Here is a 15,302-nt window from a genome sequence, read left to right on the forward strand (position 1 = left end):
GATAGATCTGCATAATGGGTGACCTTTCATGCAAGGTCACTTGGTGATCTCTTGTGGCGACATTAACAACTAGCTTTAATGAATAAATATTCATGGTTGCTGCAATAAGTTTGAATAAGACAGATATTGAGAATGAGAGTATGGTTAAGGCAGAGAAGTTCAAATACTAAATGACAGCGAGAAGTTGACACTTAAACACATTTTTTTTAACTTTTGAATCTAAAATTGTAAGAAAAATAACTAATTTAATTAAAATAATATAATATAATTATAATATATAGTAGTATTTTTACTCATGTACTACACAAAAATATTTTGTCAAAAATATAATTTTTAAAAAAATTATTTTAATAGATTAAATATTTATAATGTATATAAATTTTAAAAGAAAAAATTTAAATAAAAGATAAATAGTCATAATAAATTTTTATAGTAAAAAAATTATACTTTTTTACCTGAAAAAAATTAACAAATAAGAATTAACAATATTTTTTTATATTTTATATCTTTTCAAAAACTTCTTTACATGTAAATAAATTGTAAGAATAATATTATTTAAATTTAATAGATTATAGTTGTATTTGTAATGCACATGTTGCATAGAAAAATATTATTTTAAATTGAAATATAAAAAATAAAAATTAAATATTATTAATAAATAATAAGTTTATAGTAATAGTAGGTGATTATAAAATTTATAAAATATTTACAATATATTTATTATTTATCATTCACTTTATGATTTAAATATTAATACGATTTTATTAACAAAAATATTTGTGTAAAAAATATTTTATTTGTGTCATATATAAATAATTTTTTTAAAAGTCAATCTTGTATCAATTATATAATAATTAAATTGTATTAACCTATTTAAATGATATAAAATAGTAAATAATTTTTTTATTAAAAATATGAATCAAAATAAATTTTTTGGTTTATTTTATAATTATATATATATATATATATATATATACACACACACACATACAAGTATGGAGTGGGGTGAGTATGTAGATATCCATACCTGCATTCATATCCATGTAGTGGACAAATATCCTACTAATTATAAGTAAATTTTATGGGTGTCCATCTGGTCTTTTATCAATTGTCATTCCTAATTTCAAGTCTCAAACAAAGTGGAGTTTAGAGAAGTCTCAAACAAAGCATTAACTAACTTGAAGTCACACGGCAAACAATAGTCAATGTTGTTGTAAAATGTACACATAAGGTAACTTTCTTTAAGCTTCAGGATTATGCAAATTCATTACATTTCCTTCTAACTCAAGTACTGTCTCACTAGGATTCTCATATTCCTTATTTTTCAAATTTAGAACAGGAAAGCAGTTACACACGGTCATCCTCTGACAACTAGGTTTAATACGTTCTGTGTCATACTAGTAATTGATTAGTCATTTTAAATACGAAACATACTTTGGCTTATAAATAGTTCTCTTTACACATCCAATAAGCAGCTCATCGGCGACAACATTTGGGAAAATTGTTTTTATGCATACAATTTAATGAAAATTTGACAAAGTTTGGAATTTCTGTGTGGATTAATGCATAATGAATATGCAAAGTCATGTTTTGATTTGAACGGTAGTTATGTGCCTAAGGAGTTATCTGAATTGGCTTACGACTTTTAGGGAGCAAATTACAAATCTTCTCCTTTACGATGCAGCACACCCCTTTGTTTGTTCAATTATATGATAGAAATATTTAGAGGCACGTTGTGCTTCTAAATACACATTTGTAATAGCCATGATGATGATGAACTTTGAACCTACGTATATATTTTCTGTATCAACATAACAATGAGAAATTCTGCATTTCAGCATACGGATACTTCAAAATTGGCAACTAATAATGTAAATATATACATAAGAAATTCTGGACATTGGAGTGATATCACCAATATATCAGTTGTAGTTGATGCCCAAGCAAAGCAGGTTGATGCATCAGGTCCAAATTGTAATGTAAGCTCTCTATTTGGGCTATATATTCAATAACACCATATCCATTTGCAAATGAAAATGCTTTTCCCTCAGAAACATCTTATTTGATCAAAATACAAACATGAACTTGATTCCTTTCCTCGTTATTGTTAGTCTTTATTGTTGTCCTTATTTTGTTCATCAATAAACACAGAAAATAAGGCCACAAGAATAGCTCCAAGAAGTGCAACTTTTCTCCAATCAGCGCCTGAGGATGAGGCAATAGAATCAACTATTCCAAAAGTCAGCAAGCCAATGAAGAAGAGGTAAACATTTTTCCTAGTTTTGCTACCACCATTTTCTTTCCTTACATCTTTGATCTTTTCCACCTCCTCCTTGTCACTTGCTTTATCATCAGGTGCCTTCTTCCCAAGGTTCTTAAAGAATAGCCCCTCGTTTCTCTCCTTCTCAATTTGACCTTCAAATTCCACTATTTTGTTTTCACTCTCCTGAATCTCTTGTCTGTTCAGTTCAGTAGATTCCTCGAATTCTAGCATCTGGCTCTCTATGTTCGCTGTTATCTGTTAATAACCAATCAATATAAACGGGTCATTGTTAGAGTAATAATTTGATTTTTACACACTAATATATATTGACCTAGATTGAATTATTGACCCATATTAGTTTAACTTAGAATTCAAATACTGTAAAATAAGTGCGTGTTTGGTTAAATATTCACTTACTTTTATAAGTTCTGAGATATTTTATAAACATGGGCTAAAAACTAGAGTTTTTTTTGCCAAAAATATAGTAAAAATTAAAACATATTATTAAAATGGAGTACAGGAAAAACATTTTTCCTGTATAGAGTATTTTTAACACGTCATCTATAGGACTGACATTTATATTTTTAATAATAAAAAAAAATATCAGCTATATAAAAGCTGACACTTATTTTTTAATATAAAAACATCTTAGATAGAAAAAAATGTTTTTCAGATACCTTATTTTGATAATATGTTTTAATTTTTATCATATTTTGGAAAAAAAAAAACCCTAAAAACTACTTTACATCTTAAAATTTTAACTCTACTTTAAACTAGTGTCCACTAAAAAAGTTCTCTTCAAATGCTTAAACTATCAGAAAATTGGTTAAGTTTATCACACCTACTCTGTGATTGCTTCGACAATAACAGTAATTAACTTCATGAAAAATTCGAGAACTAGGAGAGAGGTTATTTTTAATGCATGAAACAGCAAAAAGTTAGTAGAAAGTTTAAAGACTAAAGTGACTGTTTATTCAACGTTTTATAATGTAACATTGTATCATGAAATTGAGTTGCCCTATCCTAGAAGAGTTATCTGAGTTTAGTAGAGACAAATTTGCCAAGAATACTCATTAATTAATCTAAAATCTAAATCAGCGTTGTTAACTCGAAAGTTGAAGGATACATACTCTGGCACCAGCTTCATCTAATCCTTTGAGGGCATCTTCTCCAATCTTGTCAAACTCAGCGATGGCTTCTTCACCAAATTGGGTTAAATAAGCAGATCTTTCATCCAGATAATCAGTGAGGCGAACCTTTTGAGTTTGAAGCATTGCAATTTGGGCCAGTAGCTCTTGGTTTTGAGCATCGCCTTCAGGTTGGGGAGCCTCAGCCTCAGAATCAGACTCATTGGACTTACAGAGGCAGAAAACAGAACTTCTTGTGTTGGGAACCCTTGCGTGGTAGAAAGTGTATGTGTTGCTTGTAGGAGTATAGGAAGCATGAATGGCTTTCAGGGCAATCATGTTTACATAAGAGCTGAATTTTGTGTTTGCAGGGGAAAATAAGAGAAAGGGGGAGCTGGCATCAATGTGTGTTCAACGGAGAAATAATTTTGAAGCTCGAGTTCCACTGTTCATTATCTATTGTTAACAGGACGAGGGTGGTCCGTAACCAAATTAAACGGATAAGGTTACTCGGTGCTATTCTCTTTGCTCGAAAATGCGGGCTCTTTTTTTTTTTTTCCTTAATTTACTAAAATATAGTTTATTTTTGACATATTTACATAAATATAATTATTTTAATAACGTCACTAACGATTTTAATTGTTAAGTAATTAACTAGAGTTAAAAGTCACCATTGACGATTCTAAAGACAAAAATTAATAATTTTTTACTATTAAAAATCGCCATTAGTTAGATTTAGAAAATAAAAAATAGTCTAAAAAATGCCAATAAAAAATATTTAGTCAAAGGTTGTCAGTGAGAATCCTAATAGATTATTAAAAAATATATTTTTAGGTGATAAATTGTCATTAACATTTTTTTAAAAAAATAATTAAAAATTTTTAATTGTTGACACTATAAATATTACAATTCTCATAAATAGTGAGTTGCTCATGAAAGTTTTTGAAATATTTGTTAGTCTCTATATTGCTATTCATTTGTATGTTTTAGAAAAAGATGAGTGTGTCAATTTTAGTCTATTTTAATGGTAAGATTGTAATAAATATACGTAAAAGTGTGTCATTTACATGCAAAAAGCTAATATATATCGTTTTAGATATAAAGTATCACTTGGAGATATAAAATATTTGCTTTGTCAATGTATTGAAATCAAGTTTCTAAAAATAATGGAAAGTATTATGTATTGGTGTCTAGTCTCGATATTTGATAATTTCATATAATATCATACAATTCTAGTAACCAATGATGATGATGTTCAATAAATGTTCCATACACATTAGTAACGTTTAGCTATAGTTTTGAAAAATCATGTGGTTCAAGAAGCATATGCGAGCACCATGCTAGATACAGAGATGGAATGAGAACAATAGATAACATTGAAAATGATGACAACGACTTTGAAGAATAATATGAAAGTGATGAGGATTTTGATGATGACGTTGATGTTGATGCTAATGATGAGGAGTCTCATTTAGTTAGGCAACATTCATTTGGGAAACTATCCTGCATGCGTGGTTTAGATTTTGATGCTATGCATACATGAGTTTTTAGAGTATGCAAATTTAGGTGTGTAAAATTTATAATTATGTTAGTTAATTTAATTTTAGTTATGTTAGTTAGTTTACTTTTTTCATTGGTAGGTAATTGTGATGTAGATGGCAATTGTATGTTGGAAGAAAATTCAATGGCAAAGAAATTGTTATACAAAAAATAAAGCATTACAATATATCAAAAAGAGTTGATTACAAAGTGTTTGAGTCAAAATCAAATACATTTTACTACAAATGTGTAAAGTATGCAATAGATTGCAAATGGATTTTTCGAGCTAGTCTTAGGAAGAACAAATATTTTTGAAAATTAGAAAGTATAACAGTCTACACACTTGTACTAGTGGAATGATTTCTCAAGCTCACAAAAAGTTAAATGCAGACACAATTTCAAAATGTATAATGCAAATGGTAGAATATGATATTTCTTCCAAAACAAAATTGGTGGTTAGGAGATTCAATCTTGATTTGGATACACAACAACATATCATAAAACATGGTTGGCAAAGTAAAAGACAATTGAATAAATATTTGGTCAATGGGAAGCCTTTGTAATGGTGTTTAGTAATGTGTGATGTTCGAGAATCTGTTATTCAATTGGATGCTTCAAAAGCTTATCGCAATGATGAATTAGTTTCCAATGTTCAAATATTATGTCAAGTATTTTGGAGTTTTGATCCTTGCATTAGAACATTCTGACACTGCAAGCCACTTGTGCAAGTTGATCAGACACATCTATATGGCCAATACAAGGGAGTTGTACTAGTGGCAGTTGCATAAGATAAAAATTAGAATATATTGTCAATTGCTTTTTGCTATTATTGAGGGTGAGACAGTAGATACTTGAAATTTATTCCTTGATAATTTATATAAACATGTCGTTACTAAAGATGACATTGGCATTATTTCTCATTGTCACGAGTCAATAAATGTAGTAATAAGATAAAGAAATGAACAATGGAAATATTACAACTTAACTTTAATTAAACAAACAGTGTTTAAGAAACCTGTGTTACTCAATTTGATAGACGGAATGTGGCTTTTAATGTTTATGATTTATCCAATAGCCAAGAATATAGAGTTTATCTGAGACAAAAGTATTGTGATTGTGAAAACATGCAAACTGATAAATATTCATATAGTCACATGATTGTTACTTGTTGTAGTCAAAATATTAACTATCATGCTTATGTAGATTATGTCTATACGATCAATGAAATATGCAAAGTTTACAAGAAGGAATTTGGAGTGATTGAGAATGAATCCAAGTGGCACAAATATTGATGTCTAAAACCTTATCCTAATCCTAACTTAAAGTGCACTATAAAAAGTCGTCCGAAATCAACCTATTTTCTTAATGAAATGGATATACGTCAAATGAGACATCACCACACTATAATTTTGGTCAAGATGAGAACCATAGTTGGAGGCATTATTCTTATGCTCTTAGGCCTAGTTTATGTGTGGAGTGCTGATAATTTAGTTCTAATGTTATGTTGTTCTTCTTTAATATTAACATGACTGTCTTTTATATTAATATTTTGGTATTGTTATATTATAATTATTTTAATCAATCAATGTTGTTTATTTAATATTAAACCTTGTGTATTTTCATTACTTACTTAAAAATAATTTCTTAATAAAATTACAATAATATTATTTAAATAAATAAGAATGCATCCAAGGGAAAACACAAGTGTGAATAAATATACCCTTAATAAATATTTCCTTAATAACATTACCATAGGCATAAATAAATTCTATGTATGCAAGTATATTACTAATACAAAATTAAATTACAATTATGGATAAAAATAAGATTATCTCTCTTCTCCCTTTTTCTTCTTGATTAATAAAGGACTATATCTATCAAGGGCATATGTAAAAGGACACAACATGTGTTAAAAAAATTCCTTTAGTCATGCAAGATATCAATTTAAGAAACCATAAAGTACCTATAAACTTGTTAGTTTAATAATGATTGGAAGAGAAAGATTAGTTTAGTCCACCTAATCTTTTGTCTCATTTTATCTTAGAGATCTATTAACTAATTGAGGTACGGTCACCTGACAATATAATTAATTAGGGTTATGTTACGAATGGTCAATTCACAACATATAATTATGCACAATAAGACAAACACTAATCACAAATAGAAAACAAACTTAGATTCAAACATCAAAATTTCATAAATTCATGAATAAGAATTTCTATAGCCATAGTTATAGATTTAGTTACTCATGCTAAATAATAGAACTAAAACAATTATAAACAAAGCCATAGTCAAATGAAAATAGCAAACTAAAATGTCCCTAAGGGTTAGGGATGAGATAAGTTCCTGGTCTTTAAGTATAATGGTTCAAAGCTCTAAGTTTCACCAAAAATATGATAAAAGGGATAACTCAGAGGTGTAGAAGGGATGAGGTGGAAACAAAGTCAAAACAACATGTAAATAGAATCTAAATGGTGTGTCCTCAATCGTTGCCCCTGAGGTTCCTTTTAATAAGGTTGAAAACCCTAAAAAATTCTTTATAATTGGGTTTGCCACAGGTAAGCATGATCATACATATGAATTAATGCACCCTTGTCCTTGCTGCTAGGGTCTGAGTATGTTGACTACTGTGAAACTTTATTTTTTCAACCAAATTAGGCTCAAAATGCTTAAAAACTTAATTGTGTCCTTTTTATGTTAAACTGTACAATTAATATATAAATCAATGTAAAACTAAATTAAAATAATGGTCACATATAAACATTTAGGCTATAAAAACAAGTAAGAATATAGAGTCATTAATTTCACTTCACTTATAATAAGGGTTCAAGTGTGACCAAATGGTTGTCTTGAAGGCATCAATGGTTGACTAATTAGGCATCCACCTACATAATAATATGAAACACACTATCAAATAATTTTTTTCTATGTACATTACATCAAGGTTATCTCGTAACAAATTATCTTTCTATTAAAGAGATTCTAAAATATATATATATATATATATATATATATATATATATATATAAATCTCCTCATACCTGGGTAATTTACTAGGATTATGTTTTATCACCTTTAAAATTTTGCACAAATTTTCATACTTATTATGTGCTTAATATGTTATACAAATTATCTTTCTAATTGTTGTTCCTTTTCTATCCATTTTGATGTGAATCAATTCAATTTTTTTCTTGAGTTAGCTTAATTAGGTTAAGAAACCTTGAAAAAGGTTTCGTAAGACATGAGTTATGATTGTGTGATAATTTAAATAAAAATAAGAATTCCAAAAGCAAACAAGAAAATGAATAAAAATGCTAGAAAGGAGAAGAAAGTAGCACAAACTCAATTCAATGTAGAAAAGGAAATGATAAACTTAGTGTAGAATCACCATAAGAGTATAAGGAACTCTTGATAAGATTTAAGTAATAGTTCTTGCCAAGAACCCTAAGGTAGCGTTTGGATATTATCTCTAGACAATAGAGACAGAGACACTTAGACAATGAAGGACAGAGACACTAATGTTTATGTCTGTGTATTATGTTTTGAAGTGAGAATATGATGTTGTGTATTACGTCTTATATTATATTTGGATGTAAGAAACAAGACACAAATAAAACATGAAATGATTATCTTACCCTTGACCCCTTTTATAATAAACCTAAACCTATTTTGTCCTGTTGGTTTTTATGAAACGAGATTGCCTTCAAACAACTAGGGTTCTTCATCTTAGCCATCGCCTTGCTTCTTCATCGCCTTGGTTCTTGTCAGTTGTCGCCTCTAAATATTTGTCGTCGCGGTCATGTTATGCTTTCCTTCCTCGCATTGTTACCACTGTGTAACTCGTCATAGGGTCATGGTAAACTATCTCTTTGCTCTTGAACCAGACATCATTCCACAAATCAGTTCTTCCCTCCTTTACATGAACTTCTTTAAGATGTACCCAAAAGAAAAAATAAGGAAAAATTACTCTTTTCCTGAATTTTCACCTCAACATTGGTGATTATTTTTTTGTACTGTATTTGTAAATCTTTTATGTCTAACGTACCACTAAAAAATGCAACCTTGAATACCATCAATATTCTCAACCTAAACATAGTATACATGACACAATTTCTTTCACTAGTTCATGTTAAAACAGAGGCTTCATAGTGCATATAATTGATGTAGTTTGAGTTCAAGCAGTTTGCAATATCATGCCAAGACTTGAGCAATGATGGAAAGATTAGAGAGCTGTTGTTCATAAAAGGCCACGAAAGATCTTATATTTGGCTTCGTGGTATTTTTTAACCTTTGAATTCTTAAATAGATGAATAACCTGCCAAAATTCAAGCATTTCATTAGGCAACCAAGATAAACTAGGAGCAGAAGAATAATCACTTCAATTCTTGTTTTACTTCTCTTTTGATGATGAGGGCTTTATTTTGTGATATAGTTTTAATTTACGGTCACACTTGTGTCATTGTTAGTTTTAACTCTACGATAACGATGCTTATAAAGTACTATTGATGGCAAGGGAAATGCATGAAAAGAATTTTCAAAATAACGTTATTATTTGAAAGAATGATCAAGAATTAATTTGGTATTAATTAAATAAGATGCTTCAAAAAATTGAGATGAAAACTTTTAAATTATTAACATAAACATCATTACTTAGAAAAATAAAAAATTTGGTTGCACTAATTGTTGTCTCCTTGCGCTTCTTGATTTTTTGATTGCTGATTTAGTTGTAGAAGACATTTGAATTTTGTTTTCAACTTTGGTTGATAACCAAACTTGTAGAAGACATTTGAATTTTTTTCAAAAACTTATTTGTTAATTTGAATGTGCAATCCATTGATAAGAATAAGAATGTTGCCTTCTCATTTGTTATTTTTTGTGTTTAGATATGGTGTAATCTTTTTATGTATTTGGATTAGATTCCATTACACATAAGGAGGTCTTAGAAAATGTTGAAATTGATATTACCCAGCCCTCATATGTTTTTTAAGTGCCCGTTGTATGATGTAATATATCTAGCATGAGTAATGTCATTGGCACATACAATATATTGGTCATCGTGGTAGTATAGTGTCTATGCAAGATTGTACGGAATTGAATTTATATGATGTTTCATTAAAGTTCTCTGTAGGTTCAGATGTTCTACAGTGATATAGTGTTTGGTTAATCCCTTATGTGGGTGTGGAGATAGGAAGATTTTAATGGTATCAAAGAAGGTAGACAATCATAGAAGGAGTTTTGGAGGTGTCCCCATTGAATGGTAAGTTGTGAAAACTTCAGATTTGTTTGATTTCGTTTACTTATATTGAATTAAAATTCTTATTGTGATTATGATGTATACTTTTCACATATACATGTTGTGTAGACTGCTTTAAAATGAACGTTAGGAGTAAGTTCATGAATAATTGACTTCCAAGTTGTAAAGTAGCATATGGGGCTAGCAATTGAAATAAGCAAAATATTACGTTTTCATGTGTCCCGTGACTTTGATGTATGCATTATAACTAATAATGTAATCTAGTAATGGAATAAATTTGGTTTAAGTTTCATTTTCTCTAATTTATGTATGTCGTTTTAATTTATAGTATCATCGTTCTTCATGTGCCCCTTGGTCCCATATATTATATTATGCCCCGATATCTCCATCATAGTTTCTAAAACGAACCTACTACAAAGCAGTTTTATATTTTTAGGGAAATTTTCAATATTCTTTATATTCTTATCATGTACATTGAGATTGAAAAGATATGCTTCATATTATATGTACCTTTTTATGTTATCTTTTAGAACATACGTATTTTGATAAAATTAAGTTGTCATTACATATGTAATGCAGAAAAAAGACAAGACATGCAGTTATTTTAATTGAGATGATAATGAAGAAACATATGATGTTCCAAGTACAAGAGAGATGACTTTATAACGCTCTGTTTCAGCCGAAGTGTTGCTTGTAGAAGCAAATAGAAAGATTGAGAAGCTTAAAAGAAAGATGCGTCTTAAGAGGATGAAGAAAAATTTCCTTGTCTTGACCCTTGTAGTTCTTAAATTGTGCTTAGTTTTGTTTGTTATGTGGTACGTTAGGTTGACTATCAATTAATGTACACTCCTTTAGTGTGATGTAACCATTAGAACTAGGCAGTTGTATTTGTTGTAATATAAACTTAGCTTGTAATTCCCTGACTTGATAGATAGAATAGAAGCCTGAATATGGGCAACTTTTGTTTTGCCTTTTTGTCATGTGATAGGAAAAGAATAAAGTTGTCATTTAATCATAGAAAAAAACAAGAAAGCAGAGTAAATTAGATCAAAGAGAATTTGTGCTTTTGAAATATATTTCAAGGAAATACTGTTATAATCCAATCAATTTAGTCAACTTGAATATATCCATTTCCACATAAGGAAAGAAAGTAACACTATTCAAAATTTATGATGAAGACAAAAAATTACTCATCAACAACTATAGATGAGAATATTCTGATATATTTTTTCCTCCAACTCCAACATCACCATTATAACTCTAAAACTCATTTTCAGTAGTAAACAAAGATACCCAATAGACCAAAATCAACATCAATTTCTCAACTTATTGTCACACAATGCATTGACAACTTCTTGCAGAACTACCAACCTGAATGCATGAACTTTATCAATATGCAATTCACCCTGATTAAACAAAAACCAATTTACCAAAAGTGAAAAAAAAAAGCACTTTATTCTATGAAAAATATTAGAATTTTTTTTTTTAAAAAACTTCTCTGTATAGATTTCTCAATTATAACGCAATAGCTCCAACACTTGGAAAATTAACAAACACCTTCCAATGGATCAAAATTTTTCTATTGGATTCCAAATGTCCACCTGAGAAAATATAGGAGCAGAAAGATACGTGTATATAGAGAGAGAGGTGTATTGTAACATCCTACTTTTGGCATAAATAATTTTCTTTAATAATTTATATTATTAGAAATATGCTTAAGGAAATTCCTAAGAACTTGTACAACTTTGAAGAAATGGTACAATATGGGAATATAAACTAATACGATTTGACAAATTTATAAAACTTACCAAATTAAAATTTCACTGTCAATGAAATAAAGATACATAAATAAATTTATACATATATTATATTAAATTAATTATATCTGAGCAGTTCTTTTTTCACAATACTTGATGAGTATGACCCTAAAACGAATCAACTATCTCTATCTCTTTTCTTTCATTACCTGAAAATTATCAGTAAGGGTGAGTATTTTTTGCTCCACTAAATCTCTTTGATTATAGATTATCTTAAATGAAACTACAGTTATGGTTTAAAATCCTATTCTAACTCATTACCAATAATAAATAACTTACATTAACAACCATCATATCAAAGCACATACATGACAATCAATCAATCACCTTTGTAAATATTTATGGCATGTATTTTCACACTAATCTGTATGACATGATACATGTATTACACTACATCAATCAATATGTCACAATACATGTGTCTTAATTGCACCTGTCGATGTATTACAACACATATATCACAACAACATCAACCGATATGTTACAATACATATATTATAATCATACAAATTATCTACTGTTTCACAACTATAACACCTTCATATTCATCATAATGATAGTCATTGCCCCTGAGATTCCTTGAGAACTTCATAGTATAGATAGTTGTTGGTTAGCCGCAGTATCACGGATACACATACGCCGCCCTAGCCCCTTTTTAGCAAAGGTATAGTCAAGAGTTTCATCAGGAAACGAGTGTGTGGCTAAACAATGCATTTGCAATTTTATAAATGTGTACGCTCAAGCAAATGTCATCCCTCACCCTACGTTTCCCTTAAATTTTCCAAATCTTCTCTGGACTCTATACTCCTAGTGTATCTTTGTAACTATCTATACTTATTCTCTTTCTCTTTCTCAGCATTTCTCATTTCCACTTCCATATCCTCTTACAAACTAGTGCCCGCCAAAAAAGTAAATTAGCAACACAACACAACACAAAGTAGAAAACCTAAACAAACCTAGCTATCTAATATAGCTCTTGTGAATCCCGCCTTATGGTCACTTATGCTCCAAAATGTATTCATCAAAGATGGATTATGTGCGAACTTTACTCCAAGTTGAATAGCCTCCTCCAGTGTGAAATTGAGGCTATCTAAGGTTCCCCTCAGGTTAAATTCTGAATTACCCTAGTGATTGCATTGGCCAGAAGTTGCACGTCCTCTTTCTAAGCCTTCATTGTTTCAGCGACACGGTCAGCTATCCTCTCTAGAGCTGCGTCATCTGTTAATCGGCGACGCTTTTGACTTTGCCCACCTGATGACGTTGTTGCTTGCGGTGGTCAGGTGGTAGATCAAGTCTCCATTAGAGTTGATTCAAACCCTATTTAGTCCTCTATGTAACCTTCAGTTTCTGACTCAACTAGTAGCTCTTGCTCTGCGTCATTACAACTTATTGCATCAATGCCTATTGCTCTATCTTTTCTAAAGATGGCTCGTAGTCGTTTGTTAGGAGAAATTGTTTCCCCAGCGTGTATAAGCTTTTTGGGTGGCTATGCAAAATTGAGGCATATTAAAGAAGGTAGTCGATGTTGTAGGACATATCAATTTAATTTTATAAACGCTATATTATAATTTAGAGTCATACCTTTCCTCACTCTAGCAATACTTCTCGTCTGTCCATTTCCACATAATGCTTTTTAGAATTCCACGCAAATCCATTGCAATTTAGCATTCCTTCAACGTATTGGTATTTTTTCTTCAACTTCTACAGTATATGTGCTCTTCTCCACTCTTTGAACATTTTATTGGCAAAAGTGTCTTGCCACTGAGTCGACTCAGGGCTACTACCCACACAGTCAATCATGTCGACATCATTTGTAAGATCTTCACCTATCGACATTTGATCAACATCAATAGTTTAATTCTTCATCTCTTTTCTAGTAACCTAAAGCAACGCTCAATTACATTCTTAGTTGACTTGTGCTTCTTGTTAAAGTACTCTTTGTAGTTATGAGGCGCACAATTTCCTTATGCTCATTTCTGCACATGATAGCGTGAACCTCTATACGGTGCTAGAAAATCTTTACTGTTTGTATAACCAGCATCAACTAAATAATAAATCCCTAAAAATGAAAATTGAAGGAATAAGTTAAGTCAATTGACGATAATATGATTATGCTTTACTTCGTCTTTTTTTTATGTAATTAACTTGAACATAACAATAGAAACTTTGAATCCAATTTATAGCATTTCTAAGTACCCTTGAATCAGATACTGATCCTTTCTAACCACTAAGAACATAAACAAAGTTCATATCCTGATTGCAAATTCCTAAGACATTGGTGGAGATCCAACATTTTCTTGTACGATATTTAATTTTATCTGCCTCTGAACTAGTGACATCTATATACGTGCCATCTAATGCTCCTAAATAACCTTGTATCGTAAGTCAAACAATTGTTATCAGTTATGCACACATTGTTTAGAGATACATATTTCAGAATTTTGTGTTAACTATATTACCTTAAACCATTTCCATTTAAAATCTACACAATCTTCTACGATAGGTTCAACATTGGCTAGTGGAAGACTTTGGACACACAACACTGAAAATAACACCTTGTTAAAATACCTGCTAATAGTTTCACCAGACCTATAGAAAAGAACTTAGAAGTTGTAACTTTTTTTATGTTAAAAAAGTTGCCACCTGCTCAGCTATGCTTACATGACCATTAGCGTTTAACCCATCCTAAATATGAAGCAATTCACACAGTGATGAAAATGTGTTCAAATTCATCTGTAACTCTCAAATACAATTCCTATCACCCTTACTCCTAATGATGCTTTCCAATGCATCTTCCCTAACACCATTTGTTCATGCTTCGACTAAAGTGACCATCATCAATCCTTCTAGTTTTATTCCTAGCGTACACATATGCGGTCTGTAAAATCATGGACATCAAGTTGCGAAATCTTTGCTTCATTATTTAATAATATACAATACACAACTTAACTTTTTTAAAGTGGTCAATCCATTCCTAGTAAACAGTAAACAGTTAATTCATTGCACATAAATAGCATGATGAAATTGCACAACATAACTTCACCAGTTAATAGGCTTTTCCAATTCATAAGTTTCATCCAAAACTCTAAGACAAGACTTCAAACACAAAAAAAATGACTTATTACCAAAAATCTATGACTAGACTTTAAACTCATTCTCTATGCCCAGAAAAAATAAAAGTATAGAACATGGACAAAATGTCATAGTTTAATATAAGAAAAATATACTAATATACCATTAACATTCAGCGGGAATATCATACAACTCAGTATAAGCAAAGCAAAATCAAGGTGTAATTTTGT

General features: G+C 30.1%; 1 protein-coding gene across 1 annotated transcript; it reads right to left on the reverse strand.

The window, feature by feature from the left end:
* Positions 1–1,770: 1,770 nt before the first annotated feature.
* LOC113850293 lies at positions 1,771–3,936 on the reverse strand. Its single transcript, XM_027480769.1, has 2 exons — positions 3,394–3,936; positions 1,771–2,518 (listed from the first exon to the last, which is right to left on the reverse strand). Exons 1-2 carry the CDS (start codon positions 3,727–3,729, stop codon positions 2,108–2,110), a joined length of 747 nt encoding a protein of 248 aa, XP_027336570.1. The 5' UTR covers positions 3,730–3,936; the 3' UTR covers positions 1,771–2,107.
* Positions 3,937–15,302: the final 11,366 nt, after the last annotated feature.

The sequence above is a fragment of the Abrus precatorius genome, unplaced genomic scaffold (assembly GCF_003935025.1).
Source record: "Abrus precatorius isolate BTA unplaced genomic scaffold, Abrus_2018 Scaffold9, whole genome shotgun sequence".
Lineage (NCBI taxonomy): Eukaryota > Viridiplantae > Streptophyta > Magnoliopsida > Fabales > Fabaceae > Abrus > Abrus precatorius.